Source organism: Podarcis muralis, chromosome 11, assembly GCF_964188315.1.
Source record: "Podarcis muralis chromosome 11, rPodMur119.hap1.1, whole genome shotgun sequence".
NCBI classification, from domain to species: Eukaryota; Metazoa; Chordata; class Lepidosauria; order Squamata; family Lacertidae; genus Podarcis; species Podarcis muralis.
In genome coordinates, this window is record NC_135665.1 from 55,981,557 (window position 1) to 56,009,300 (window position 27,744).

Below are 27,744 nucleotides of genomic sequence, written 5' to 3' on the forward strand. Positions count from 1 at the left end.
TGCCTGTGCTTTCTAGTCCTGCCTTGCTGCTTCTTGCTCTTCATCTGGACCCCTGGCTTGATGAACATTGCATTCCCTGACCTCTGAATTGTATGACTATGCAGTTTGCCTGACCCTCAGAATGGACCCGACTTTGTACGCTGACTCTGCCTCCAGACAAGCGTATCTGAGAGCCAGTGTGGTGTAGTGGTTAAGAGTGGTAGACTCGTAATCTGGTGAACTGGGTTCGCTTCCCCGCTCCTCCACATGCAGCTGCTGGGTGACCTTGGGCTCATCACACTTCTTTGAAGTCTCTCAGCCCCACTCACCTCACAGAGTGTTTGTTGTGGGGGAGGAAGGGAAAGGAGATTGTTAGCTGCTTTGAGACTCCTTAAGGGGAGTGAAAGGTGGGATATCAAGTCCAAACTCTTCTTCTTCATCATCTCAGAGACACCTCTGTTTGCTTCGCCCCACACTCCACAGAGACCTGCACATTGTTGCTTGGCAATGGGACTATGGAAGCCATGGCCACTGGGGCTAGGTGCTGGATGCCCCAAAGTCCAGGGCAGTTGCTTCATTCGCTCTATCCTAGTGATGGCCGTGCATGTGTGCTATACAAACAGCACTGCAGATAGTATTCTGCACCAGTAGAGGCTGTTCTGTTAAGATGAATAGAGCATCTGTGTACATGTCATGCATCTGACAAAGTGGGCTTGAGTCTGCAGTAGCTTATGCATTAATAAATGTCCCACATGACCCTTAAGTCTCTTGCAGCAAGAAGAAAGCTATCTCTGTAAGTGCACGAGTGTAGACATGTAGATCTCTCACTTCCTCCATCCCTTAAAGCATTATGGCTGTGCACCACCTATTAGGTGCTGTGGGAGGACAGGCTTTTAGTCACTACTAATGAATCACTTTCCTTGGCCTGCCAGCCTGCCACTAATTATAATGTTATTCTGTAACAGATATAATACTTAATTAATGTCCTGCCAGGCAGCGATTACAAATTAGTTTCGTGAATCGACAATTTTAATAAGTGACTTCCACAGATTGTGAAAACATGATAGTAGTGGTATGTGTGTGTGGTAAGGTTACGACTTACCGTATCTGTTCGCTTATGTCCTGGGTGCTAAAGATCAAAAAAAGAGCAGTAGTTGCATAAATAGCTTTATTAGTTCCATCTGCAGGGCTGTAGCTCAGTGGTAATGCTTTGCATAAAGAAGGTCACAGGTTTTATTTCTTGGCTACTCCAGCTAAGACTGAGCGGGCAGGATCAAACCCTGCATGAAACTGGGAAGAGTTGCTGTCAGTCGATGTGAACACTGTTGAGCTACATAGATCAGTGGTCTGACCCAGCTTCACTGGGGTGTGAGATACCTTTTGAACTTCACAGAACTCTTCCTTAGGCTGGATATTAAACAAAAAAAGCAGAGAAGGTGAGGGAGCAAAGCATATAACAGGCTCGTGGAAGCCCCTCTCCAGTATGTGACAGTCTTGAAATGGTGATTCCCCCCACTCCATCCCCCAACTAATTACATAAGGTGGTGTTGGCATCTGTCTGTCTCAGGAACCAATTGAAGAGTGCAGCTTTGGGGGGCAAAGTCAAACTGTTGGAGAGTTACAGTGCCTACTGTGGCTGTAGAGACCGATATAGGAGAGACATGTTTTGTTGCAGCTGGGGCAGATGAAGGCTTCTAGTTTTGCTGCTACAGGTGCACAATGGTGTTTCTTTTCTCTGCACTCCTCCCAGCGGTCATTGCTCCTCTGGCCACTGTTGTGGACACAACCTGTCTGTCTCCAGGCACTGAAGTCATCTGCAAGGGATTCCCACATAGCGGGGTGGATGTTGCCAGCCGTCATGCCACTTTGCAGACACCTTTGTAACCAAAGAGTTGGTCTGCCAACAAGCCTGGTGCCTGAAGCCAGCTCCCCATAGAGCACGTCCTTAAGGATCTTGCCATCTTCCATTCTGTGGACATGACTAAGCTAGCATAGACGTTGGTGAGACAGGAGTGTAGATGTTCTGTAGATGTGTGCTTGGGAGAGCACATCTTGTCCTGCCATGTGAATGCCCAAAATCTTCCTGACACAGCACATTGAAGCATTGCTATTGGTGGGTGTGAGAAGAGAAGACTCCCTGGAAAAGACCCTGATGTTGGGAAAGATGGAGGGCACAAGGAGAAGGGGACGACAGAGGACGAGATGGTTGGATAGTGTTCTCGAAGCTACCAGCATGGGTTTGAGCAGACTGCGGGAGGCAGTGGAAGAGAGAAGTGCCTGGCGTGCTCTGGTCCATGGGGTCACAAAGAGTCGACTCTGCGCTGCCTGCTTCCATGTGCTTCTGTTTTTTTGTAAAAACCAAACCAAACTTCCTCATATTTTCAATAGAAAGTATTGCTGAGCAGCTAACCAACTGCATGCCAATTCTTAATAAGGTGGTGATATTGATAATTTAACTTCCTGGAAAAAAACACATTCTAATCAGCGAAAGAAAAACGGGATCTTGAACTAAAACTGCTCTTGCAACTGACTGTATTGTCATTGCTTGCAAAATGAGCATCAGATGAAAAAGGGCAACTTCTACAAAAATATCTGTCTGATTAGTTGAGTGCATAAGTTGGCATGTACCGAGAAAGCAAGCTGCTAAACTTCAGAAGAGTTGCTTTGGTGTGCACCAACCATCAATCAGTTTTATTTTATGACAACTGCATTTTGATGAGAGATTAGACAGCAACTATTGCTTTCTGCTGTTGTCTTCATTCTGATTCTGTAGTGCCCGCCCCCCCAAATTCCTTTGCATTTCTGTTTTGGAAGTCAGAGTTACTTGCTTTCCTGTACTGCCAGTTGGCTATGTTTCTTCCGCTCATCCCTGAAGACTTCAAAGTACTTCAGGAATTCCTGCTGGTGACATACACCAAACTCCCTGGCATGCTGAGAACTGTACGTCAGGGAGTGAATTTCAACATACACCAGCGGCACATTGATGTAAATACACCTGCCCTTAAAAAGGACAATGCAGTGGATCGGTGAATAGAGCCAACTTAGTGCTGTTGCTGATAGGCAAGTCTGTTGACGTGTCAGTGAATTTTTTTTGATAAAGAACACTTTCTCTCAGAAGCAAATAAACCACCTGAAAGCTGAACAAAAGCTGAAAGACGAGTTGCACTTTGCAGCCCGGAATCTAGACCTTGGTCACATTGCAACTGCCACAAACCATTACGAGATGGAAAAGGAGCCAAAACTAAGTTGAGGAACCAAAATTAAGTTATTGATTTTGTTTTCAGGAGCGCAGGAAGGGCAAGGAAAACACTTCATAAATCACAACCGAATGCTTTTAGAAAGGCAGTCCTTCCTGAAATTCAATGTTTGGGAACTGTCCTGAAGACCTTGAGGATATAATTCCAATCCAATAACACTTCGTGTGGTCATCTTGTCTCACTAAGCTTATGGACAACACAAAACTTGTTATCTTTCCCCTTTGGTGTTTGTTCCCTGTGCCCTTTATCCGTGCTACAGAGCCAGTGTGGTGTAGTGGTTAAGAGCGGTAGTCTGCTAATCTGGGGAACCGGGTTCGCGTCTCCGCTCCTCCACTTGCAGCTGCTGGGTGACCTTGGGCCAGTCACGCTTCCTTGAAGTCTCTCAGCCTCACTCACCTCACAGAGTGTTTGTTGTGGGGGAGGAAGGGAAAGGAGAATGTTAGCCGCTTTGAGACTCCTTAAAGGGAGTGAAAGGCGGGATATCAAATCCAAACTCTTCTTCTTCTTCTTCTTCTTCTACTACTGGCTTTTGAAGGGTGGCCAAGAGTGAGTTGTTGACCCAGATGAAAGCATTTCTTCCTGGGCGGTACATTTATAGAATCATAGAATTGTAGAGTTGGAAGGGACTTGCTTTATTTATTTGAAAGCATTCTGAGCATAACAAAAATCAATAGAAACCTCATAAAAAAGACCATGAAACAGCTTTATGAAAACAGTTAAGAACAGGAACCAAGCCTTGTGAGGAACAGTTGAAGGAGCTGGGTATGTTTAGCCTGGAAAAGAGGAGACTGAGAAGGAGATATGATAGCCATCTTCAGATATCTCAAGGGCTGTCACATGGAAGATAGAGCAAGCTTGTTTTTCTCCTGCTCTGGAGGGCAGGATTTGAACCAATGGATTCAAGTTATAGGAAAGGAGATTTGTACTAAACATCATTCGTTCAACATTCAGACGTCATTCCAGAAGCAGAAAACCCTGTGCTGTGTAGCTGACTTATTAAGATGCTCTTGTGACACAGTCCTGAGGTGGGTTGACAAGAGGTCGCCACCACAGGGGAAGTTGTGGTTTCTTCTTGTGGTGGGAGAGAAACCGACTTTCCCAACATAGACTAGAGATGGCTGGGAGTAGCTCTGCCGACTTCTGTTGTTGTTCTCATTAAGTGAACTGAGCGAAGTGGAAGAGGGTCATTTCACTTGACAAATAACCTTGTGCTTCCACTGCCAGAAGTGAGGGCCGCTGTGTGTTTGCCAGCTTTGTGGGACTGCGTAATGCGCCCCAGAAGATGTGGCTGAAAGGAGTGCACTTTGATTTAAAGTGTATTTGATTTGGCCCCCGAAGTGTTTTTGTTTCTAATTGGCTGTCGCTACTTGTGGAAATAAATCTGGAGGCAGCTTGGACTTTTGAAATCTTTTACCGAGAGGGACAACCTAGTGGAATCTTATGCATTGCTTATGATGTCAACTGTCTTTTCTTGGCCCAGACTTAGAAGTCCTAGTTCCCCAGAGTCTCCCGTAACACTGAACCATTGCTAGCTATGTGGACAGTCACACAGAAGTGCTTCTGAGACTTTGGTGGTAGAAATAAGTGGTCTGATATGCTCAATGACTGCCAATCATATTCATATAAATATATACAGTGGTACCTCAGGTTACAGATGCTTCAGGTTACAGACACTTCAGGTTACAGACTCCGCTAACCCGGAAGTAGTACCTCGGGTTAAGAACTTTGCTTCAGGATGAGAACAGAAATCGCACAGTGGTGGCGCGGCAGCAGCGGGAGGCCCCATTAGCTAAAGTGGTACCTCAGGTTAAGTACCTAATTTGTTCCGGAGGTCTGTACTTAACCTGAAACTGTTCTTAACCTGAAGCACCACTTTAGCTAATGGGGCCTCCTGCTGCTGCTGCGCTGCCAGAGCCCGATTTCTCTTTGCATCCTGAAGCAAAGTTCTTAATCTGAAGCACTATTTCTGGGTTAGCAGAGTCTGTAACCTGAAGCGTATGTATCCTGAGGTACCACTGTATGGATTTGGTAATTTGCGAATGTGTGAGCAGGGCCGTCTTACCCATAGGTGCTAGGGGTGCGGGGCACCCGGGCTCTCAGGGGCGCCAGGCCGAGAGTCCGGCGCTGAGGTGGCTGGTCGGCTTCACCCTCCTGCACACCTGGGACTGGGCAACCTGGGGGGGGGGCACCAGGCGGATCTTTGCACCCTGGTGCCGCATATGCTTAAGACAACCCTGTATATGTGACTGCATTAGCAGATGTGGAAACGCCTCTGTTTAATTTGTGTGTCTGTCTGTCCTCCCCCCCTCCCCCGGTTTATGCTGTGCTTAGTTTTCTGCATGCCCAATCAGTAATAATAATAATAATAATAATAATAATAATAATAATAATAATAATAAATTTTATTTATATCCCGCCCTCCCCAGCCGAAGCCAGGCTCAGGGCGGCTAACAACACTAAAACAGCGCAACATTATAAAAACATTATAAAAATTAATTAAAATACAAATTGATAAAATACAAATACACTCAGAACTGGATTTAATACACCTGTCAGTGCACTTACCAGGATTACTGATGCTTGTTGTAACTAGTGATTAAGTATGGGGAAGAAATTCGGTTCAGTTCCTATTCAAAAGTGAACCTACCTAATTCGCCGTTTCCAAAACAGAAATCATTCTTCCATCTTTTGAAATTTTCACTTCTCCCATTCTTCCAATGCACTTTCCCAGCCAAGTAGTGTATATAAAAATGCATGTACTAGGATGAAATGTGCATACTAATTCATATAGTAGGGGAAAGGTTTTTTGTTGTTGTTGTTGTTTTGCAAAACATATATATTGGGGAAAAAGGCATACAAAAAATGTGTATATTAGGAGCAAATTTCCTGATGAATTTTCATGAGGACTTCAATTTGTTTCCCCCAAAACTGATGCAGTAATGTGGATAACTGAGAATCTGAAATGGATAGACTCACTGATTCCTGCTAGCGATCAGCATGTTCTCAACTGGTGCTGTGTTTGCATCTTGTGACAATCGAGATGGGGGCTGCTTTCATAGATTTTTGATAAACTAGTGTAAAGAGTTACAGATATTTGAAGTTTTCCCTAAGCAAAATACAGAGGAAGAAAAGAGCTGGGACTATGGCAATAAAGAAAAATATTTCTTTTTAAAAAACAAATCCTGTATAGCCGGGGGAATAACTTTCTTTGCCGCCCAGTAAATTGTAATCCATAGTAAAGTGATAAAACAGTGGTTATTACTGAATGTCTGTAAGCATCTTGAGATTTATAGAACCATAAGCTGTGTGGATGATAACTGTGTGAAGATTAGCCTGACTTAACTGCTTTATGTTATGGATCACATAACTATTTATTGTAAAAGCCTGATGGTGATGTAGTTTTAGCTTTGATAAATGCACGCTCTGAAAGCTGCAGGAATTCGCACAGAAAGCACAAGGGAAGATAAAGCAGGCCCCAATGGTTTTGAAAATAAGGTTATTTTTTTTTCTTAGTTGCATGCCTGATCCCACAGGCCAAGGCAGCTTATCACCATCCTAAAACATACACATAAGAGCTAATGAAAATCCATATAATAAAAGAGGGAGAATATTGACATGACACACTCCCCATACGTCTGAGGGATGCTGTAGGAAGTTTCCATCCAGGGATACTTACAGTGAGTGTGTAGTCCATAGGACTGGGTAGTATATCAATATATCGTTGAAAGCCGGTTTGATGGCCATATCATGCTATAGGTTTCAGAATTTTTGACCTGGCAATATATCACGACTCATGGTGTGTGTTTCTGTGCTATGTAAAAATCACAATGCAGGAAAAACCATGAAGCCAGCCAATGCGTCCATGTAGCTCCATCTTTATTTTTGACATTGTGATATATTGGTATATTATGATGTTTAGCTGGTGATATATCGTGATGTTGAAAAGCAGTTATTGCCCAGATATTGCTTCTTTCCATTGCAAATTGGGACACAGTGATGCTTCGCTCAGGGACGCGGGTGGCTCTGTGGGTTAAACCACACAGCCTAGGACTTGCTGATCAGAAGGTTGGCGGTTCGAATCCCCGCGACGGGGTGAGCTCCCGTTGCTCGGTCCCTGCTCCTGCCAACCTAGCAGTCCGAAAGCACATCAAAGTGCAAGTAGATAAATAGGTACCACTCCAGCGGGAAGGTAAATGGCGTTTCTGTGCGCTGCTCTGGTTCACCAGAAGCGGCTTAGTCATGTCCAAATGGTGCAGTGAGGATCTTCCCAAGCATTGAGAGGACGTCCATTTCAAGCAGCAAAAATTCCTGTGCCAGTACAGCCCAGTTTGACATTAAAAGAGTTAAAAAAAACTTTGTGGGGGATTTCCCCTTGTGGCAATCGCATGGTGTTGCCATTAAGATACCAGCTCCTTGCCCTTTTATTATAGATATTGTATTATTATTATTATAGATAGATAGATAGATAATTTATTACTGTCGGAGACCAGCTTATAAAACACACTTGGGGGTACAATCCCAGAAGGAAAACAAACATTTAAAACAATGTACAACAATAAATTTAAAATTTATAAATGCAATAAGCGTATAGACACTTAAAACTTTAAGATGAGCTTCTTCTTCTTCTTCTTCTTCTTCTTCTTCTTCTTCTTCTTCTTCTTCTTCTTCTTCTTCTTATTTAGAGAGATGGGTATAATCAGCACTATCCTCGCCAAAGTGGGGGTGAGAATACTGGGGTGATTTACTGAGCTATTGTAATGCCTCTTAAGATAATATATATCAAGTAACTGCAGTGGTAGTAAGATTAGCACAACACAGGATCCAAAGACCAGGTGTGAAAAGGCTGGGGGGGGGGTCATTGTCTGGGCAGCCCAGGACCTCCAACCCCATGGCCCAGGCTTGCGACCCTAATGCAACAAAACTTCACCCCCATTCTTGCATTGTCTCCCAAGACACAGATGCCAACCACATTTGCTGAATCTTTGGAAGAGAGCGTCTTGTGTGCAGAGCAAACCAAGGCACGTATGTGGTGCTTTTACAAAGCCGCCACTCGTTCTTGCTTGAAGCGAGTGTTTCTGATGCCTTCTATTTGCCTCTGGGCAACATTTTCATCTCTTGAACATTCGTGTAGTTAATTCCCCCCCCCCTCCGCATTTCTTATCTTATGAAGGGGAGGATAAATGGGAGTTTGCAATTATTCCCTTCTATTTTGGTATTCCTCCCAGGCATTCCCAGTGTGTCTCCTCTGCAAACCTTGGTTCCCTCACCCCCCCACCCACTGACCCTTTTTGTTTCATCCGAGAGATAAATGCAGACACTATTTAGGTCAATCCTCTCAACCACAGCAGCACACCCTAAGTCCCAAGACCCGGTGACACCCCTCCCTGTCTCATTTCTCACTAAATGATCTCTCCGTTTGCTCTCCAAACGTTGGCATATGCAGCTGATCGGGTGGTCTCTTGCTATTTGGCGTATTATAAATAAGCTGGGAAGACTGTTAACCCCAAGAGGCACTCATCTCTTTTTGTGTTGAGGGTATAAGATAAGGCAGTTGAATAAAATTGTCTTGGATCGCTGCCCAGTATCGCCGTTAAAGGGAAATGATGTTTTTACGCAACGTTAAGGATGCACGGACCCCTCCCCGCACCATAGAAACTTCAGTGGGATTTAAAATCCTTTGGACGTTAAAATTTACCTCAGATTTTTCAGTTTAGGTGAGATTTAGTGACCATACTAGGCAGCACCTCACGGTCCTGGCATTCTTTTTGTGTTAGCAGGCTTCCATGGTGTTCTGGCTGTGGCAGAGCTCAGCTGTTTATTTGAGTCAGCCCGAAGGTGATAAAATCAAAACTCGGCTGACTTCAAGCTGACCTGGAAAAGGCTTCTGTCAGACTTGATTGACAGGTTACTTTTTGATGCGAAAAGGCCACCACGTGGTCACTTTTACAAACCGCTGACTTTCATTTCCTGAAGTACATGCATGTCTGGGGGTAAGTGTCATGGCTTGCCCCAGGCATTTTGGGTCTTCCAACCATAGCTGTCAACTTTCCCCTTTTCTTGCGAGGAATCCTATTCGGAATAAGGGAATTTCCCTTAAAAAAAAGGGAAACGTTGACAGCTAGGCTTCCAACCTACACTCTTTCCCTCTTGAATATATCTGCAATAATTCCTTGGCTTCAGAACTGACTGGTGGTAAAATGGCTCTCTCATCCATCTTAATACCCATTTTCACTCAAAATGTTGACTGAAAACATTTTGTTGGTTTCCCCCCGTTTAGTTTTAATTTCTGTCCCACCTTTCTGCATGATTCCCAAGCAACTAACAATAGCAGTGTGTGGAGAATAGAAATACAAACCTCATGAAACATTTGAAAAAACAGATTTTTATTTTTTTAAGAAAGTGTAATTGATTACAGTCTTTGTATGAACTTCAAAATCTACCACCTGAGGTTTTGACCTCTTGCACTTCTGCAGACTGGAAGAGGGAGTTCCTCCAAGCCTACTGATGCCTCTCTTTTGTATGTGGGGGTGCCATTGCAGCTATGTAAAGACCCACGCTCAGAAAATTGCATTCACTATTAGTTCATGGAATTGTCTTTTCTGTCAGTATAGTTGTCAACCAAGTTAGGTGTTTTGTATGAACCATGGAGGTTCAGTCGAGTGCTTACGCTTGCCGCAGGAAACGACTGTGTAGCAGAGATAGCTTTTACTTGACAAACACACACACACACACACACACACACACACTATTTACGGTTGCTACAAGAAGTCTTCACTCTCTGAGCCCAGAGAGGGTTCCAGATTACACAGTCCTTGCTGAGACTAAGTCCGCAAGTGCAAAGTTCAGTTGCTACTGAACCAGAGTTTTCTGAGTCCAGAACTCTTGCAAGGCTCAGGTGAGCTCTTCACAAAATCTTCCACATTTTCACAGGATCGTTCCATCAGTCTCCATGTCTCCAGCAGATACTCCTGTACACCCCAACAATGAATGCTGTAACTTGAGCCTTTATCTACCTAGTGTTGTGTGCTAGTGGGAAACCATTTATGCACATGGAGAATTTTTACTTTCCTTAACTATGCCTTTTTTGGGGGGGGGGGGGTGTCTTTCTCTTTACTCAAGTATAAGCCAGTATTTACCAGTGTTTTCTCCAGGAATGTGAAACCTGTTTTGGCTTTTCTTGATTGCTTTCCGTGTTCACTGACCTTTGCCATGTGGTGAGTTCGTAATTCTTTTGTATGCTCAAGGAATTCCAAGTCTAGCATCAGAATTGCCCCCGTAGTTGTTAACTGTGCGGTGATAGCAACCAACATGCCTCTGCCTGTAGGAATAGACATGTGACTTTTCACATAATAAACACAAGAAGCAGGAAGAGAGTGAAAATCTTGTTTCATCAGCTGATGTCACCTGTAAAATGAAACGGTGACCCAAATAACTTTCTTGACTTTTCCTGTCAAAGAAAACTACTTGGCTGAACTGAAGGCTAATCCAGCTTTAGATGAGACTTGTAAAAGTCAAAGCTTATGAGTTTCTGCCCCATCCCTCGCCTCCCAATTTCAAATATGGTTTGTGGAAACCCAGGGAGTCTACTCCTTGACTACTTAATTCATTAAGGTCCTCTTTCTGCCTTTACAAAGAACCCTCAGTGTGGAATAAAAACAAATAAATACAAAGTAAAAATCAGTCAAATGAAACCGACATTAACAGCAAGTTCTGAAGTGGTACAAAAGAAAGAACATAAATTAACAACCACCAAATGGTCTCTTCAAAACCAAACATAGGGCAAAGAAAGACAACTTAGCTAATGTTGAATTCACATCAAAAAGCTATGGCCTGCATCAGGAGTGGCTGACCTGTGGCTCTCCAGACGTGGTTGGACTACAACTCCCATCATCCCTGACTGTTGGCCATTCTGGGCATGGGAAGAATAGACAAGCCATTTCTGCTCTTTTCTTTCAGAATTCTTCAACATCCCTATTGGCCTCTAGCAACGAGGTTGCTATACATAAACTCCAAACCTTTTTTTTTTTGTCTCAACTTTTTTGATGTCATATGTTCCAGATGCTGCTACTCATACAGTGGTACCTCGGGTTACATACACTTCAGGTTACAGACTCCGCTAACCCAGAAATATTACCTCAGGTTAAGAACTTTGCTTCAGGATGAGAACAGAAATTGTGCTCCAGCGGCGCGGCAGCAGCAGGAGGCCCCATTAGCTAAAGTGGTGCTTCAGGTTAAGAACAGTTTCAGGTTAAGTACGGACCTCCAGAACGAATTAAGTACTTAACCTGAGGTACCACTGTACTAGTAATTGCTAATTGCGTTTCTTACATTCCTGCTGCAATCTATCTATGAAGGTAAGGCCAGGTCGCTACTTGTGGGTTGCCCAGATTTGAATCCTGCCGAGCTCGAGCTCCTAATAGCTGGAGAGATGGCAAGTACCTGGAGTAGAGCAGGTAGTTAGAATAATAGAATCACCAAATTGTAGAGTTGGAAGGGATCCTGAGGGTCATCTAGTCCAATCCTGCAATGCAGGAATCTCGACTAGGGCATCCAAGACAGATGGCCACCCAACCTCTGCTTAAAAGGTCCACAACCTCCTGAGGGAGTCTGTTCCACTGTCAAAAAGCTCAGCGGAGGCTTAGTTGCCTATATTTTCTGCACACATCACTCTTCTGGGCATGACTGAAAGAAGACACACCCAGAGTGTTGGAAGGGTCAGGTAGCATCTGATGACAAAGGCCTCCGCTTGAGACCTTGGAGATCACCTGGCAGTCATAGTACCGGGGCAAATAGACTTAACAGGAGGAGGAAAGCAAGTTAAGGCGCCGGTTCTTAAAGTTAGAATGACAAGCTGGAAAACCTTAGCAATACCTACCTATGTGTAGGCTGATGAAGAAGGCAAAGTCAGAACAGTAACTCATAAAGAGGTACAGTGAGAGCTTGTCCACACTCATCTTTTGCCCCAGTCTTTCCAGGCACAGATCTGTGTCCAAGTGCTCTTTTTTTGTCCCCCTGGAATGAAAAAGCTGAAGCACAACAAAATTTGGGTTTTCTGCAGATTGCCATTTGCTCCAATTCAGCTTTAAAGAGCAGGTTTTCTTCATGTGGGAAGTTTCAGAGTTTTGTTTTGTTTTTTAAGTGCTTTCAGACCCAGAGCTTCAAAGTATGGACCATGCCTGGAAAGTGTGGAGGAAAGGAATGTGTGCGTAAGCCAGGAGAAAAACTTTGTGTGGGGGGGGGGGTGATTAACATTTTTGTTTTACGTTCACAGATGCCTATAATTAATGGCCTATTTCTTCCATCACATTGCTGTGTTACTGCATAGCCGTGTCAAAATGAGAACTGAGGTTCTGGTCGGCAGTGTGATACAATCCCTGCTATCCTCTCGGAACAGCCCCTTAACTTTATTTGTTAGGTCTTAAATCCTCCTTAAGAACAGATTTAGTGTCAGAAACTTGTCGCTGAATGCCGTCTGCTCTTTCGGATTCCTCTTGAGAGCTGTGCTCTGAGCGAGTGCACCTTTATTTCAAAAAGGTCTTCATGCATTAACGGCTTCTCGTTGATCCTATTTAAAATGGTTAACTTTGGAGGCACAGATTATGTGCTCATCCTTAAGTGTTTTGTTTTTGTGTCAAAATCCCGGTACTTCAGTCTGTTTTCCAGAAGCCACTGGGAACGTTTATTAATGTGGGTGTACTTCAAAATGCTTATTAGGTCCTCTTTTATAAAGTGTGATTCATAAGAAATTGGTCTGACAGCACGCTTTGCTGGCAATTTGCTCATGCATGGAACAAGAGCTAAGTCCCACAAAAATGGCACTTTTTTAAAAAAAGAGATGGGGCAGTTAGAGAAGGGTTTTCCAAACTTGGGCCTCCAGCTGTTTTTAGACTACAACTCCCATCATCCCTAGCTAACAGTAGTTAGGGATGGTCCAAAAACAGCCGGATACTCAAGTTTGGTAAACACTGTGTTAGAGTAACGTGCAATCCATGAATTGCAGTAACTCCTATTGATTATAATGGTGCCTTCCAGGTGTTTTGGAAGGCAAAGCAGCTGTGCTGGCTGGGGCTGAGGATGACATTGTCATCCAAACATCTGGAGGGCACCAGATTAGTGGAGGCTGCTGTTTAGTATTGTAGATTGGCCTTTAGGATTGCAGTAGTTCTCAACCTATGGGTCCCCAGATGATGTTGGACTACAACTCCCATTATCCCTAACCACTGGTCTTGCTGGCTAGGAATGATGGAAGTTGTAGTCCAACAACATCTGGGGACCCACAGTTGAGAACCTCTGGATTAGAGGCAGCACAGAGCTTTGCTTACTCTGTAAGCCCACCAATAGTCATTTTGGGCACAGAGGAAGAGGAGGTCCTTTTCCTCCAAAATTATCCTTTGGTGTGGGCAGGGATTATTCAATCAATTCTGAGGATGAGCATTCTCAGGTGTATGTTGATTTTGTTAGATAATTTGGGATGGGGGTGGGGAATCAGATGTGTCCCTACCAGGACTACTTATAGTCTCGTGGGCAGGACACAAAATGGGCAGGGGGAAGAAAGAAGAGAAAAACGAGCAAATTTGGAGTCATTTGCTTTTTTGTAATGATTTGATGGAATAGCCATAGATGGTGTCTGTGTGGGTTAGAGGGTCCCTGTAGCAACTGATCTCAGGCAAGACCTTAATTAATCAAACCCACCAGTTAATCAATAAATTTCTGTATTTCTATACCGTCCTTCATCCGAAGATCAAGGGCGGTTTACCATATAAAATCACAAAAATGAGTAAAGTGAAGATGCCTGCCTTATCTCAATAGGCAGGGAGTTCCAAAGTGCATGGGCTGCCACAGTGATCGATTGGGTTGTTACAATCATGGAACAGGCAATACGTGGATATGCCGATCAAAACTGTTGAATGGGCACATGTGAGGTAAGGCGATCTCGTAGGCAAACTGGTCCCAAGTTGCTAAGGGCTTTGTATGCTGATAGTAAAACCTTCAACTTGGCAAACCAGTGCAGATCTCTGATACGCTGGTGTTTTATGTTGACAAGGCCTTGCTCCTGTCAGCAATTGTGCTGCAGCATTCTGCACTAACTGCAGCTTCCAGGTCGAGTGCAAGGGAAGCTCCTCACAGAGCGCATTGCAGTAATCCAGTCTTAAGTAACCAACACAGGAACTACTGCGGCACCATTTTCATATATCGCCTTCTGTAAATTGTCTTACTCTATAGAGTTCCTTGGGACGCGGGTGGCGCTGTGGGTTAAAGCCTCAGTGCCTAGGACTTGCCGATCGAAGGGTCGGCGGTTCGAATCCCCGCGGCAGGGTGCGCTCCCGTCGTTCGGTCCCAGCGCCTGCCAACCTAGCAGTTTGAAAGCACCTTCGGGTGCAAGTAGATAAATAGGGACCGCTTACCAGCGGGAAGGTAAACGGTGTTCTGTGTGCTGCGCTGGCTCGCCAGATGCAGCTTGTCACGCTGGCCACGTGACCCGGAAGTGTCTGCGGACAGCGCTGGCTCCCGGCCTATAGAGTGAGATGAGCGCACAACCCTAGAGTCTGTCAAGACTGGCCCGTACGGGCAGGGGTACCTTTACCTTTACCTTATAGAGTTCCTTGTTCCTTGTTATAGTATCTGGGGTAAAGGTAAAGGGTAAAGGGACCCCTGACCATTAGGTCCAGTCGTGACTGACTCTGGGATTGTGGCGCTCATCTTGTTTTATTGGCCGAGGGAGCCGGCGTACAGTCATGTGGCCAGCATGACTAAGCCGCTTCTGGTGAACCAGAGCAGCGCACGGAAACGCCATTTACCTTCCCGCCAGAGCGGTACCTATTTATCTACTTGCACTTTGACGTTCTTTCAAGCTACTAGGTTGGTAGGAGCAGGGACCGAGCAATGGGAGCTCACCCCACTGTGGAGATTCGAACCACCAACCTTCTGATTGGCAAGTCCTAGGCTCTGTGGTTTAACCCACCGCGCCACCCACGTCCCAGTATCTGGGGTACCCTAGTGCTAAAAAGTGGTGGTTGTGATTTCCTTTTGCATTTTTCTGCATGCAGAGTCTTACAAAAACCTACTTGTGTAAGTGCTGTAATTTTCCAAGGATCGTCTTTCCAAGGCAAGAGGAAGGCTTCTACTTTCATAGCCTGTCAATAAAGCGCCTTGCATTTTTAAAAGGCTTTTTGAACTCCTCCCACCCCCACCCTCAAATACTTCTCTTGCCTTGACTCTATCACTCCCATGCAGATTTTTCCTCTCCCGAAAGTGACTTGAGTGCATCAAACCCCCCACAGACGTTGTTCATGCTTGTAATATATGACGGCTGTTTTTGAGAAATTGCTGTTTGTTGACAAGCCTTGAGCGCTCGCTGAAAATGTGGAGAATTGAGGTGGAAAGCAAATAAATGTACCAGTTCCTCCAGTTCGCAACACATGGTGGCCTTGTTTGCTTGCCGTGCCAAGGTTAGTGCAAACACGAGAACTCTGGGGAAAAGAGATTGCGGCTGCTTTGTTTCTCCCTGGTCATTCTGCTGTTGTGATGTGCTCAGGGTGTCACCCAAACCCAGGCTCTTGATCTAGCTTTCCTCTAGACCAGTGGTGGCCAGACTTGGCCCTCCAGTTGTTTTTGGACTACAACTCCCATCATCCCTAGCTAATAGGACAAGTGGTCAGGGATGATGGGAATTCCCACCACTGCTCTAGACTCACATAGAACAAACCAGGGAGGAGCGAGACAGCTGTGCTCTCCTCTCTGGGAGCACATTACGAGACCGCCTCTCCTAGTCTGCCCCACAGAGGACCTTAAGGTCCATGAATAATCATAGTTTAGAGGTCCCAGGCCCTAAGGAAGTTAGATTATCCTCCACCAGGGCCAGGGCCTTTTCAGTGATGGCTCTGACCTGGTGGAGTGCTCTGTCCCATGAGACCAGGGCCCTGCAGGATTTAACTTCCTTCCACAGGGCCTGTAAGACAACTATTCCACCTGGCTTTCCACCTGAACTTAGCCTGATCTTTTATTCCCCTTCTTTCCCTCCCCCTCCCTTTTTTATGAAGATTACCCGCTCTGGGATCCCACAGCTACCGGTAATTCTCCCCTGGTCTCCTTGCTGGCCCAAATAGGACTAATTTAGCCAGCTAGCCCTGGTGATCATCTAATGTTTATTGGATGGATTTCCCCCCTAAATTGATTTTTGAATTCTGAATCTATTCTTTTTCACGTTTCATACTGTATTTTATGCTGTTTTTGTTGTATCAATTAAGTGTTTTAAATTTATTGTTAGCCGCCCTGAGCCCGGTTTTCTGAACCGGGAAGGGCGGGGTATAAATAAAAATTTATTATTATTACTATTATTATTATTCACGCTAAACCATGGTTTGGCTTTGCATAACCTGGGAGCTCAGGCTATTGCTCATACCATGTGGATAATGGGCAGAAGGTATCTCAGGATTTGCTAGTAGATCTCTGAGTGATTATCTCACTTCCAAATTTTTAACAGTAGCAATGGTGACATAACACGTCCTCCCTCAATGAAGGCAGCCTGGGGAGTAACTTTTAGCAGACGTGTTTAGGGAAGGACTGTGCACTTTAAGGCTCCTGATGCTTGTCTAAGTGTTGCTTGGGTTGTCCGGGAACATCCTTAAGGCCTTGCTCTGTCGTAGGAATGGGGACCATCAGGCACTGGAGCTGAATGAGGCCTTTCGGTCTTCTCTGTCTGCCCCTTGAGAGTATCCCCAGATGCCCTCTTCTCTGACCATACTTTCCATCCTCCTTGAGTGTTCTTGCCTTGCTCCTTGCTTACATGGACGGAGGGCAGAAAGGAATGTGCCGATGTGGCCCTACTGTTCCAGCTTAAATCAGCATGCATTGCTGTGCCCGCTTTTGCTTCTGGCCCCATCTACCGCTGGAATATTTCCCAGAAGCGAACATGACCCTCAGTTTCTCCACCCTTGCCCTACGGGTTGGGCTCATGGCCCAACGTTGCTACTGAACCGCTTTGTCTCCAGTTTTTCCAGATACTGACTACCTACATCCCCAGTATTGGTTCAGGAATCGCAGACGGTAAACAGCCAAGCACTGCGATTAAACAGAATGCCCTGTGAGCAATAAATGCCAAGATTCTTAAAGGCACCCCCCTCCCACCTGCATTCTCATGGTAATTAAAATCAGGAGTCCATTCCAACAACTGCAGAGCTGGAAGGTGTTGAGAGGTAGAAACTGAGGTGCAGGCAGCATTCTGGAGGCACTCACACGTCTACCCATCCTCTCCCTCCTCCCCTCCGCCTTTCACCCAGCAAAACTGCTGCTCTGGCAATATATTTAGATAGCTTCATTAACGTCGATGAGTTCCTGCTGCTCCAGCTATTGTGTAATCCTAAAAATAATTATACATTATACATATAAAGAATTCATTGCTATTGCGCTGCAAAGCATTAAAAATATATATATTCACAGCTGCCATTTCATTAACTCTTGAGGGGCATTTTGATAATTGAAGTACACAGGATTGCGTTTGCTTTCAGGAGTGCCAGCATCTAGTTTTCAGCTGTGATTAAAAGGTAAAGGGACCCCTGACCATTAGGTCCAGTCGTGGCCGACTCTGGGGTTTCGGCACTCATCTCGCTTTATTGGCCGAGGGAGCCGGTGTACAGCTTCCGGGTCATGTGGCCAGCATGACTAAGCCGCTTCTGGCGAACCAGAGCAGCACACGGAAACGCCGTTTACCTTCCTGCCTATTTATCTACTTGCACTTTTATGTGCTTTTGAACTGCTAGGTTGGCAGGAGCAGGGACTGAGCAACGGGAGCTCACCCTGTCGTGGGGATTTGAACCGCCAACCTTCTGATTGGCAAGTCCTAGGCTCTGTGGTTTAACCCACAGCGCCACCCGCATCCCTCAGCTGTGCTTAGTGTAGGGTTTTTACCCACTTTTGAGGGGACGCAGTGTCAACAAAAGCCAGTGTGGAACTGCCCAGGGTCCCAAATCCCATGAACCATTGACTTCCCATTGCAATACTTTTAGGATCTGTCTTGCAAATGGTTTTCATTGAGCAGGCACTGGGCCAACAAAGGTCAGATGCTGAAAAGAGGCCGCATCTTCAATGGACATTTAAAGCTGTATGAGACCACTGTAAACAGTCACGAATTTCTCCCTAAAGAATGCTGGGAACTGTAGTTTGTTGATGCTGAGAGTTGTTAGGACACCCCTGTTCCCCTCGCTGAGACATACAGTTCTCAGCGTTCCCTGCCCTTGACCGTGGAGACAGAGCATAGCTGACAGCCTTATCCTCCATAAACTTGTCCATTCCTCTTTTACAGTTATCCAAATTGGTGGCCGCCGCAACTCCTTGTAGGAGTGAATTCTAGTTTAACTATGTTCTCAAAGAATAATCATAAATTTCTAAGGGACCCCAAGGGTTATCTAGTTCAACCCACTGTAATGCAGTTATCTCATAAAGAAGTGCTTTCTTTTTTGTCTCTTCCGAATCTTCCGAGGTTCATCTTCATTGGAGGTCCCCAACTTCTGATGTGGTGGCAAAGTGAGAAAAACCTTTTTCTATGGACTTTCTCCATGGAGCCAGCATGGTGTAGTGGTTAAGAGTGGTGGACTTGTAATCTGGTGAACTGGGTTCGCTTCCCCGCTCCTCCACATGCAGCTGCTGGGTGACCTTGGGCCAGTCACACTTCTCTGAAGTCTCTCAGCCCCACTCACCTCACAGAGTGTTTGTTGTGGGGGAGGAAGGGAAAGGAGATTGTTAGCCGCTTTGAGACTCCTTAAGGGGAATGAAAGGCGGGATATCAAGTCCAAACTCTTCTTCTCTTTTCTTCTTCCATACATTGCATAATTTTACACACTTCTATCGTGTCTCCTCTTGCTCCCCTTTTAGCTTGGCATGCATCAAAATGTGTCACACTGGTATAGTTCCTAGACAGAGGGAGAAACAGCTCTGGGTGTTTTTCCAGATCTTTATTGTTTAGCCTAAGGCCATCATCAGTCACCCAGTACAGTGGTACCTCAGGGTACAGACACTTCAGGTTACAGACGCTTCAGGTTACAGACTCTGCCAACCCAGAAATAGTACCTCGGGTTAAGAACTTTGCTTCAGGATGAGAACAGAAATTGCGCGGCTGCGGCAGCAGGAGGCCCCATTAACTAAAATTGTACCTCAGGTTAAGAACAGTTTCAGGTTAAGAACAGACCTCCAGAATGAATTAAGTTCTTAACCCGAGGTACCACTGTATTACAACAACACCCACAATACAGTGGTACCTTGCAAGACGAATGCCTCGCAAGCCAAAAAACTCGCTAGACGAAAGGGTTTTTTGTTTTTTGAGCTGCTTCGCAAGACGATTTTCCCTATGGGCTTGCTTCGCAAGATGGAAACGTCTTGCAAGTTTGTTTCCTTTTTCTTAACACCGTTAATACAGTTGCGACTTGACTTCGAGGAGCAACTCATAGAACGCGGTGTGGTAGCCTTTTTTGAGGTTTTTAAAGACTTTGGTGATTTTTGAAGCTTTTCCAAAACTTTCCCGACAATGTGCTTTGCAAGACAAAAAAAATCGCAAGACGACAAAACTCGCGGAACGAATTAATTTCGTCTTGCGAGGCACCACTGTAAGATGAAAACAAATTAATGACATAATCCGTTTCATTATCGAGTATATATCCAATATCTTTTGCAGCAACAGTAGTGCTCATTACAGACAAAGCAGGATCCTGACTACCGTATTTAGAATTTAAGTTGTGCTTTAACTGCAGAAATGACAAACCTCTTGCTAGCTGCCATTGTCCACCCACTTTCATTATTCTAAATCGGGGCGACTTAACCAGCAGCCCTTCAGATGCTGCTGGCCTACAGAGCTCTTTTAATCAGGAGTTGCACCATGACTCTTTGCAACATGACGCTGTTGGATGGGAGTTTCCCCCGTAACAAGCTCTGCTCTCCTTGGAAGGAGGCTCATTTATCTGCCTAAGCAGAAAAGGAAGCCTGCGAGGCCATAACTCTTCCGGACACATACTGCACAGAGCACAGTTGTAGCTCTAATTGAATAAAAGCCCATTAGCAAGAGTGTAAATGTGATCCGCTTGGGACTATATTTTGCTGTTCCTGTTTCTCCGCGATGATGCTGTTCAATAAACCTTCATTCTTATGAACCCCCTACACAGCTGCCTGCAGAGGGTCTCTGCATGGGGTCTTTACTCGTCTGAGTTTATGCACGTCTGTTTCCATTAACTTCCAAACCTAATAATGCATGTCAGGTTGGGAGGAGCTTTAGATGAAGAATGAACACCGCTGCTTCCTAGAGGATTAAAATCTATGGAGGATAAGGCTTCCGGTGGCTGCTTGCAAGGTTAGAGATGGTCTGCCTCAACTGTTGGAGGCCATAAGTATCTGAATTCCAGTTGCCGGAAACAACCGGAGGAGAGAGAGCTCTTGTCCTGCTTACAGGTTTTGCACAGGCATCTGGTTGGCCACTGGGAGAACAGAATGATGGACTCAATGGGCCATTGCCGTGATCCAGCAAGCTCTCCTTATGTTCTGTGGCAGGGGTGAAGACATTCTGGCCTGCTTTGCCCCACCAAGCCTCCCTCTTGGGCCTGCAATCTGGTTTGGGATAAGCCATGCCCTAATCAGGTAAGGAGGGACGCGGGTGGTGCTGTGGTCTAAACCACTGAGCCTAGGGCTTGCCGATCAGAAGGTCGGCGGTTCGAATCCCCACGACGGGGTGAGCTCCTATTTTTGGTCCCTGCCCCTGCCAACCTAGCAGTTTGAAAGCACGCCAAAGTGCAAGTAGATAAATAGGTACCACTCTGGTGGGAAGGTAAACGGCGTTTCCATGCGCTGCTCTGGTTTCACCAGAAGTGGCTTAGTCATGCTGGCCACATGACCCAGAAAAACTGTCTGCGGACAAACGTCGGCTCCCTCGGCCAGTAAAGCGAGATGAGCACCATAACCCCAGAGTCGTCTGCGACTGGACTTAATTGTCAGGGGTCCCTTTACCTTTAATCAGGTAAGGACAGGTGTGAGGCAGGTAAAGGTGCAACTGGTCCAAAGGAGTTTACAGTACAGGCACCACCTGTCAGCTGGTTGGCAGTGCCCTGCAAAGCCCCGTGTACACTCCCCTGTCAAACCTGACTCATACTATCAGTGTGGGGGAGATGCGGTTCTGGCCCACTGGTTGGATTCAGAACCCCACCCCTGTCCTAGAGTGTCACAAAGGCAACTCCTCAAGGAGGAGGCGTAGCTCAGTGGTAGAAGATGTGCTTTGCATAAAAAGGTCTTGTATTCAATCCATGGCATCTCCCGGTAAGTCTTTGGGGCAAGACATGGAATCTTGGAATCATTCTAGAGTTGGAAGGGACCCCAAGAGATGACCTAACCTGGGGAGAGAACAGCAAAGACCTGATGAAGAGAGCACAGCAGAGGTTGTATTTTCTGAGAATCCTCCGGAAAAATAATCTCTCAAAGGACCTGTTGATGGCATTTTACCATTGCACTGTGGAGAGTGTATTAATTTATGGTCTCTGTGTGTGGTTTGGGAGTTGCACGGTCAGGGAAAAAGCAATGCCGTCCAGGGTTGTAAAGACTGAAGAGAGAATATTTGGGTGCACTCTTCCCACCTTGGATCAAATCTATGCTTCCAGGTGCCACAAGAAAGCTGCAGAGATAGTGCGCACCCCGGAAATGATCTCTTTCAGCTTCTGCCTTCTGGAAGAAGGTACAGGGTTATAAAGACTAGGACCAGCCGCCTGAGAAACAGTTTCTACCCAAATGCGATTTTGGTTTTAAATGCAGTGTAAGGTAGTCTTTATGTGAGTATATTGTATTCTGTTATGGGGTATCAGAGTTTTTAGGGGCTAACCAGGGTGGAATAGCTGGAATAGCAGGCTTGTTGGTTTTTGAATGTCTGATGTAGATTTTTTCAATTTCGTTCTGTATGGGACAATGACAATAAAGATTATCATATCGTATTGAGAGACTTCTACTCCAACCCCTGCTTTTATGTCTTGCTTTTGAGCCTTCTTTTTAGCCACTGTTAAAATCGGAATTCTGTAACAGATGAACCTCTTGTGTTACTGAGGAGGTCTCTCTACTTGAGCAATTTACCGTAACAATTTCCTCCCTTCTTTTCACCTTTGCAGTACACGAGAGTCTGGATTCCTGACCCGGAGGAAGTCTGGAAATCAGCAGAAATCATCAAAGATTACAAGGAGGGGGATAAAACTCTGCACCTGAAACTTGAAGATGAAACGGTACGTCCTCCTGTTTATTTTTTTTTTGGGGGGGGGTTCACTGTTTTCTGCTGTTTCTTGTGTTTCGTTGTTTTCAAGAAATGCTGAGGAAACGTTTTGAAGTCCAAACAGCCAGCACCGACCTTTTAGATATTCCTCTTCATGTTCGAAGAGATTTCTGGAGGGGATGATTGACAAGTTATGCTTTTTCTTATGCTGTTCTGTGTGAGGCGGCCCTGAGCCTATAACTGTGTGTAGCAGTGAGGGCGGCGGGGAACTCAGGCTTCTAGGCCTCCCCAGTTGACCCTCTCTAGGCTGTTTTGGCCAAACCATGCCCACCTGCTGTACACCTGATGTGATGTGTGATGTCAGGTGTGAGACAGATAAAGATGCACCTGAGCTGAAAGGGGGTTTGTGGGCACCACCAATCAGTTGAAGGGTTGGCAACACAAACAATAAGCTGAATAAGGTTGGCAAAGAACCATGTCTTTCTCTACATAGTTGGATTTCAAACAGCGGCATTTGGAGCAGGAATTGATATCTACAGTGGCGATCGAATGGTTTCTTTAGCTTTGGGATTGCCCTTGTTTTGAGCTGTGCGCATCGAAGAAGTTAATTTTTCCACACTCCCATGCAGAGAGCAAAGGAAGATTGCTCTCTCAATCTTTGCCTGCTTGGGTTCTGTTTGATTTCTTAGTTGGAACTAGATATGTGCTGCTCCTTTTTAGTTCTCGGGTATCAAAGCATTTCCGAACATTGCGGTTTATGTTTAAAGCATTTCACTTCGGCCAAAGGGCTCTCAGACTGGCTTATGGTCTTGCCTGCAGGCTTACCATTTAAAAGACATGGTACAAAAAAGGAAGAAGCGATGAGGAAGGAAGAAGTAAGCAAGCAATCTCAGACGCTGGTTTTTAAAGCTAGTTTTGTAGCTGTTACAGTGACCAGCTGAGATGGAAAGAGGTCAGAGGGGCAAGGAGCCAAGTGTAGTTGTAAGGTAAAGGGACCCCTGACCATTAGGTCCAATTGCAGACGACTTTGGGGTTGCGTCGCTCATCTCACTTTATTGGCCGAGGGAGCCAGCGTACAGCTTCCGGGTCATGTGGCCAGCATGACTAAGCCGCTTCTGGCGAACCAGAGCAGCGCATGGAAACGCCATTTACCTTCCCGCCGGAGTGGTACCTATTTATCTACTTGCACTTTGACGTGCTTTTGAACTGCTAGGTTGGCAGGAGCAGGGACCGAGCAACGGGAGCTCACCCCGTCGCGGGCATTCAAACCGCCGACCTTCTGATCGGCAAGTCCTAGGCTCTGTGGTTTAACCCACAGCACCACTCGCGTCCCCTAAGTGTAGTTGATCTCGCAGCAAATGAAAAGGAGTGGTCCTGCTTCCCATATTTCTCTACATGCTGCAACCTGATGGATTGCCAGGAGGCAGTTGAGGCGAGGGAGGGAGGAGCCTGATGGAAATGGTGTCTCAGAAGATGAGCAGGCTGTAGCTCAGTTGGTTAGAGTGTGGTCTGATAGTGCCAGGATTGCAGGTTTGAACCCCTTAAGGGACAGCTGCATATTCCTGCATTGCAGGGGGTTGGACTAAATGATCCTCGGGATCTTTTCCAACTTTATGATTCTATGACCCATTGCCTCCCATCTCTGATGGCATCTGCTAGGCAAGAGTTATCAGTGGATCATCAACAGCATTTCCCTGATAGTATAGTGCAGGCATAGGCAAACTTGGCCCGCCAGATGTTTTGGGACTACAGTTCCCATCATCCCTGACCACTGGTCCTGTTAGCTAGGGATGATGGGAGTTGTAGTCCCAAAACATATGGAGGGCTGGGTTTGCCTATGCCTGGTATAGTGCAACAGATACTTCTCACCTCAACAGAGGGTTGTGTCTAACAGCATTCATCAAATGGAGCAATTGTGGCAGCGGGGCATAAGAGTTGATTTTGTTACTGGCACACAATCCTAGGAGCTTGGGAAGAACCTCTGTCTTTCCTGGTGTGTGTGGCAAGGAGGGGAAGAGTGGTGGTGGTCAAGTGGAACTGTTACCCCCCCACCTTTTCTATAGGTACAGAGAGCAAGTGCTTGATGGAAACCCACACCAATGGAGTCTGCTAATTCAGCACACTTCAGTTTGCATATCCATCAACTATTTGCATATCACGCCAAACACACTGCTTAGATTTCCGAAGCTGAAATATGGAAAAGCTGACATCCTACTAGTAGGAAGACTTCAGAAGCTCTTAACCCCTGCCCCCTCCAAACACACACACCCCAAACCCATTTGCTAACATAGCAATTGGAAAGGACTTGGTGCAATTGCTTTTGTTAACTAAAAACATTGCAGTGACAAGCCTAGAATTTATTATGATGATGGGTACAGTTTTGTCTTGAAGCACCAGCGGCTGATAATGTTACAATTGCGTTTAACCCACTTGGCTGGCATAATGGCAATAGGAGTTTATTGAAATTTCTTCACAAATGGCTTCTTAAATTGTTTAGCTGCAAGTGGGCTCTGTTACTTGCTAAACCAGTTGGCAGATGCAGCTTTTACAAACTGAACATGCTCCAAGGACATTGTGAATAATTCAAAAGGCCTGCTAGGAAAAAATAAGCATTGCTATTGCTTGCACGTGATGCATTATCCAGTTATTAAAAGGGAGGGTGGAACCCGGGATGAGAATATAACCCAGTGAGTGGCGCATTCACCTATCTAGGAGGCCTAGGTTCATCAGGACCCAGAACCTAGCATGGATTCTGAAAAGGGTCAACTTGAGATGCTTTGTTGCATCTCATGGTTCAAGAGGTGGGCCCCAGAATCTCATATTAAGGTAGTAAGTGTCGGAATCTGCGTTCGACCGAGCTGATAAATCTCATCTTCCGGAATCGCCCTCCGACATGATTAACTACCTGAGCCTTTGATGAGGCTCAGGCACATTCCCATTCAGCAGAGAATCAAAGCAGCACACGGAAGTGATGAGATTTATGGCTACATCACTATGCTTTATTTTCTAAGCTACGCAGACAGAAAAGAAATCATCCTCTCTGTGAGAGCAGAGAGCAACTGAACAACAAAGGAACAGGAAACCAGTACGTCACATCCGTCTCCTGTCTCCCGTGAGACTTCCAACAGCCTGGAATGTTTCTGGAATGTAAACAGAGTCTTGTGACTCCAAAGCACTGCACAGTGGCAAACAGAAACTAACAGTAGGTTTCCAAGATTTTAGCCACCTCCTCAGGTTCTCCATGGCAGGAAATGAAGTGGCACAGCTGTTTGCACACAGCCCGTCAGAACTTGGGTTCACACATGTTCTCACAGAGGCCTTCCATGGCAACCACAGGGTTCCCTCCACCCTCTGAAATCAGGATTGGAAGAAGCATTTTATTGTCACCAGTCAAATAGGTTGTGGTGCATGCTCCATTCTAGATTTATGTAGGGTTTACTCCTTAGTCCTTTCTCCCCCCCCCCCCCAAAAAAAAAGCAGTGAAGGTTTAGGATCAGAGTTTTCCTTCTCCTACATGGGCTACCTTCCCAAGTTGATGAACCCCATCACTTCCCTCTACAGCACACGCAGAAACTGCCTTCTTGACCACTGGACCCACTATTCATCTCATCCGCTCAATGCACCAGAGCCTGTCTTCACATGCAGGGGAAGTGCCTAACTCACTGAGGGTTTGAGATCCATCGGCTACCCTCACCTGGTTTAACTGGAAGCAGTTTCCCATGGTTTGGCCACTGTCACATTCTGACATGGAGCCACTGGTGAGAGCTGAGTGGGGACCTGAGGTGGACAAACTACCCCAGAAGGAGAACAACATGCCCCTTTATTTAAATATACCTTCCTGAAGAAACCAGAGGCCTTCCTCTTGGGCATAGTCGGCCAATTGGTGCCAAAGAAGGATAGAACTTTCTTTATGTATGCCACGACAGCAGCAAGAATACTTATTGCAAAGTATTGGAAGACACAAGATCTACCCACTCTGGAAGAATGGCAGATGAACAAATTGAACTGGAATACAAAAAGGGAGGTGTGAGGAGGTCCGGGAAATAAGCAAATGAAAGAAAGTGATGGAATGATGGAATTGTTTTTTATCTATTTTTATTTTGTATTTTTCTTTTTTCTTTTTGTAAAATTCTAATAAATATCTGTTAAAAAAAAAAAAGAGAACAACATGCCCTTTATCTGAGATACCTTTCCCCTAAGACCCCATACACCCTCAAGAATAACTAACGCTCTTATGCAATTAAAGAAACAGCTCAGACTGATACGGACACAGTAAGGGCACTGTTAGATAGGAGGCAAAAACCTGCGATAACTAATAGCTTAGGACAGGCATAGGCAAACCCGGCCTTCCGGGTCCCCCTTTTGGGACTACAATTCCCATCATCCCTGTCCTGTTAGCTAGGGATGATGGGAGTTGTAGTCCCAGAACATCTGGAGGGCTGAGTTTGCCTATGCCTGGCTTAGGAGCTTAAATTCTATCTGCGGAAAGCCTGTGTTTTCAGCCCTGCCTGACCTGGGAAGCTTAAGGGGCCCACTGTAAACCGCTTTCGGTTCTGACCCTGCCCACTTGTGGCTCCACCACAAATCTATTAAATTTCCCACCCCATGCTTTTGGAGAGCTGCTTTTCAGGGCTCGGAAAGGGCAGGTTGGGCTTGCTGAGGCTTCTCAGATCCTGAATCCAGTTGCAGGGAGCGGCTGGCCATCCATCATGCCCTTGCTATCAGTTGTTGGAGAGAGGAAGTTGGGCTGCGTTATCTGTTTGTTTGTTTTTTAATGATATTTATTAAGAATTTAAGATTACAGAAAAAAGGAAAAAAAGGAAAAAGAGATTAAACAGTACAAGTCAATAAAAAACAAAGAAAAAATACAAAACACACAACACATCAAAATCAAAAACAAAAGCAAGAAAAAAATTAAAAACAAATCCAATATTCCCATATCCTTATCTTCATTAACTTGTTTCATCGACCTCCTCCCACCTCCCTTTTTTGTATTCTAATTGTTAATTATCTCAGCAAATCCTTTCCATCTTTCACTATATTCTGTCCTTTGGTTGTCTTGATTTATTTTAACCTCATCTTACCATAAAAAGCCCTAAAACTTAAAAACTTACTTATACATAACTCCTTATAACATTTCTACTAAAGCCTAATAGTTTCATTCCAAGATTTTTCTAACACTCATTAATTTTACAATATTTCTCTAAATGAATTTTTAAACTTTCTTCCAATCTTCATCCACCGTCTCTTCTTCCTGGTCTCGGGTCCTGTCAGTCCTTTCTA

General features: G+C 45.3%; 1 protein-coding gene across 6 annotated transcripts in view; it reads left to right on the plus strand.

Moving 5' to 3' along the window:
- MYO5B (myosin VB) overlaps nucleotides 1–27,744 on the plus strand; it is a 287,447-nt gene that overhangs the window by 63,395 nt on the left and 196,308 nt on the right. For all 6 annotated transcript variants that reach the window (XM_077936491.1, XM_077936490.1, XM_077936493.1 and 3 more), the window contains exon 2: nucleotides 22,364–22,474. In XM_077936491.1, coding sequence (XP_077792617.1) covers nucleotides 22,364–22,474 — 111 coding nt within the window. The remainder of the gene's footprint in view (nucleotides 1–22,363; nucleotides 22,475–27,744) is intronic.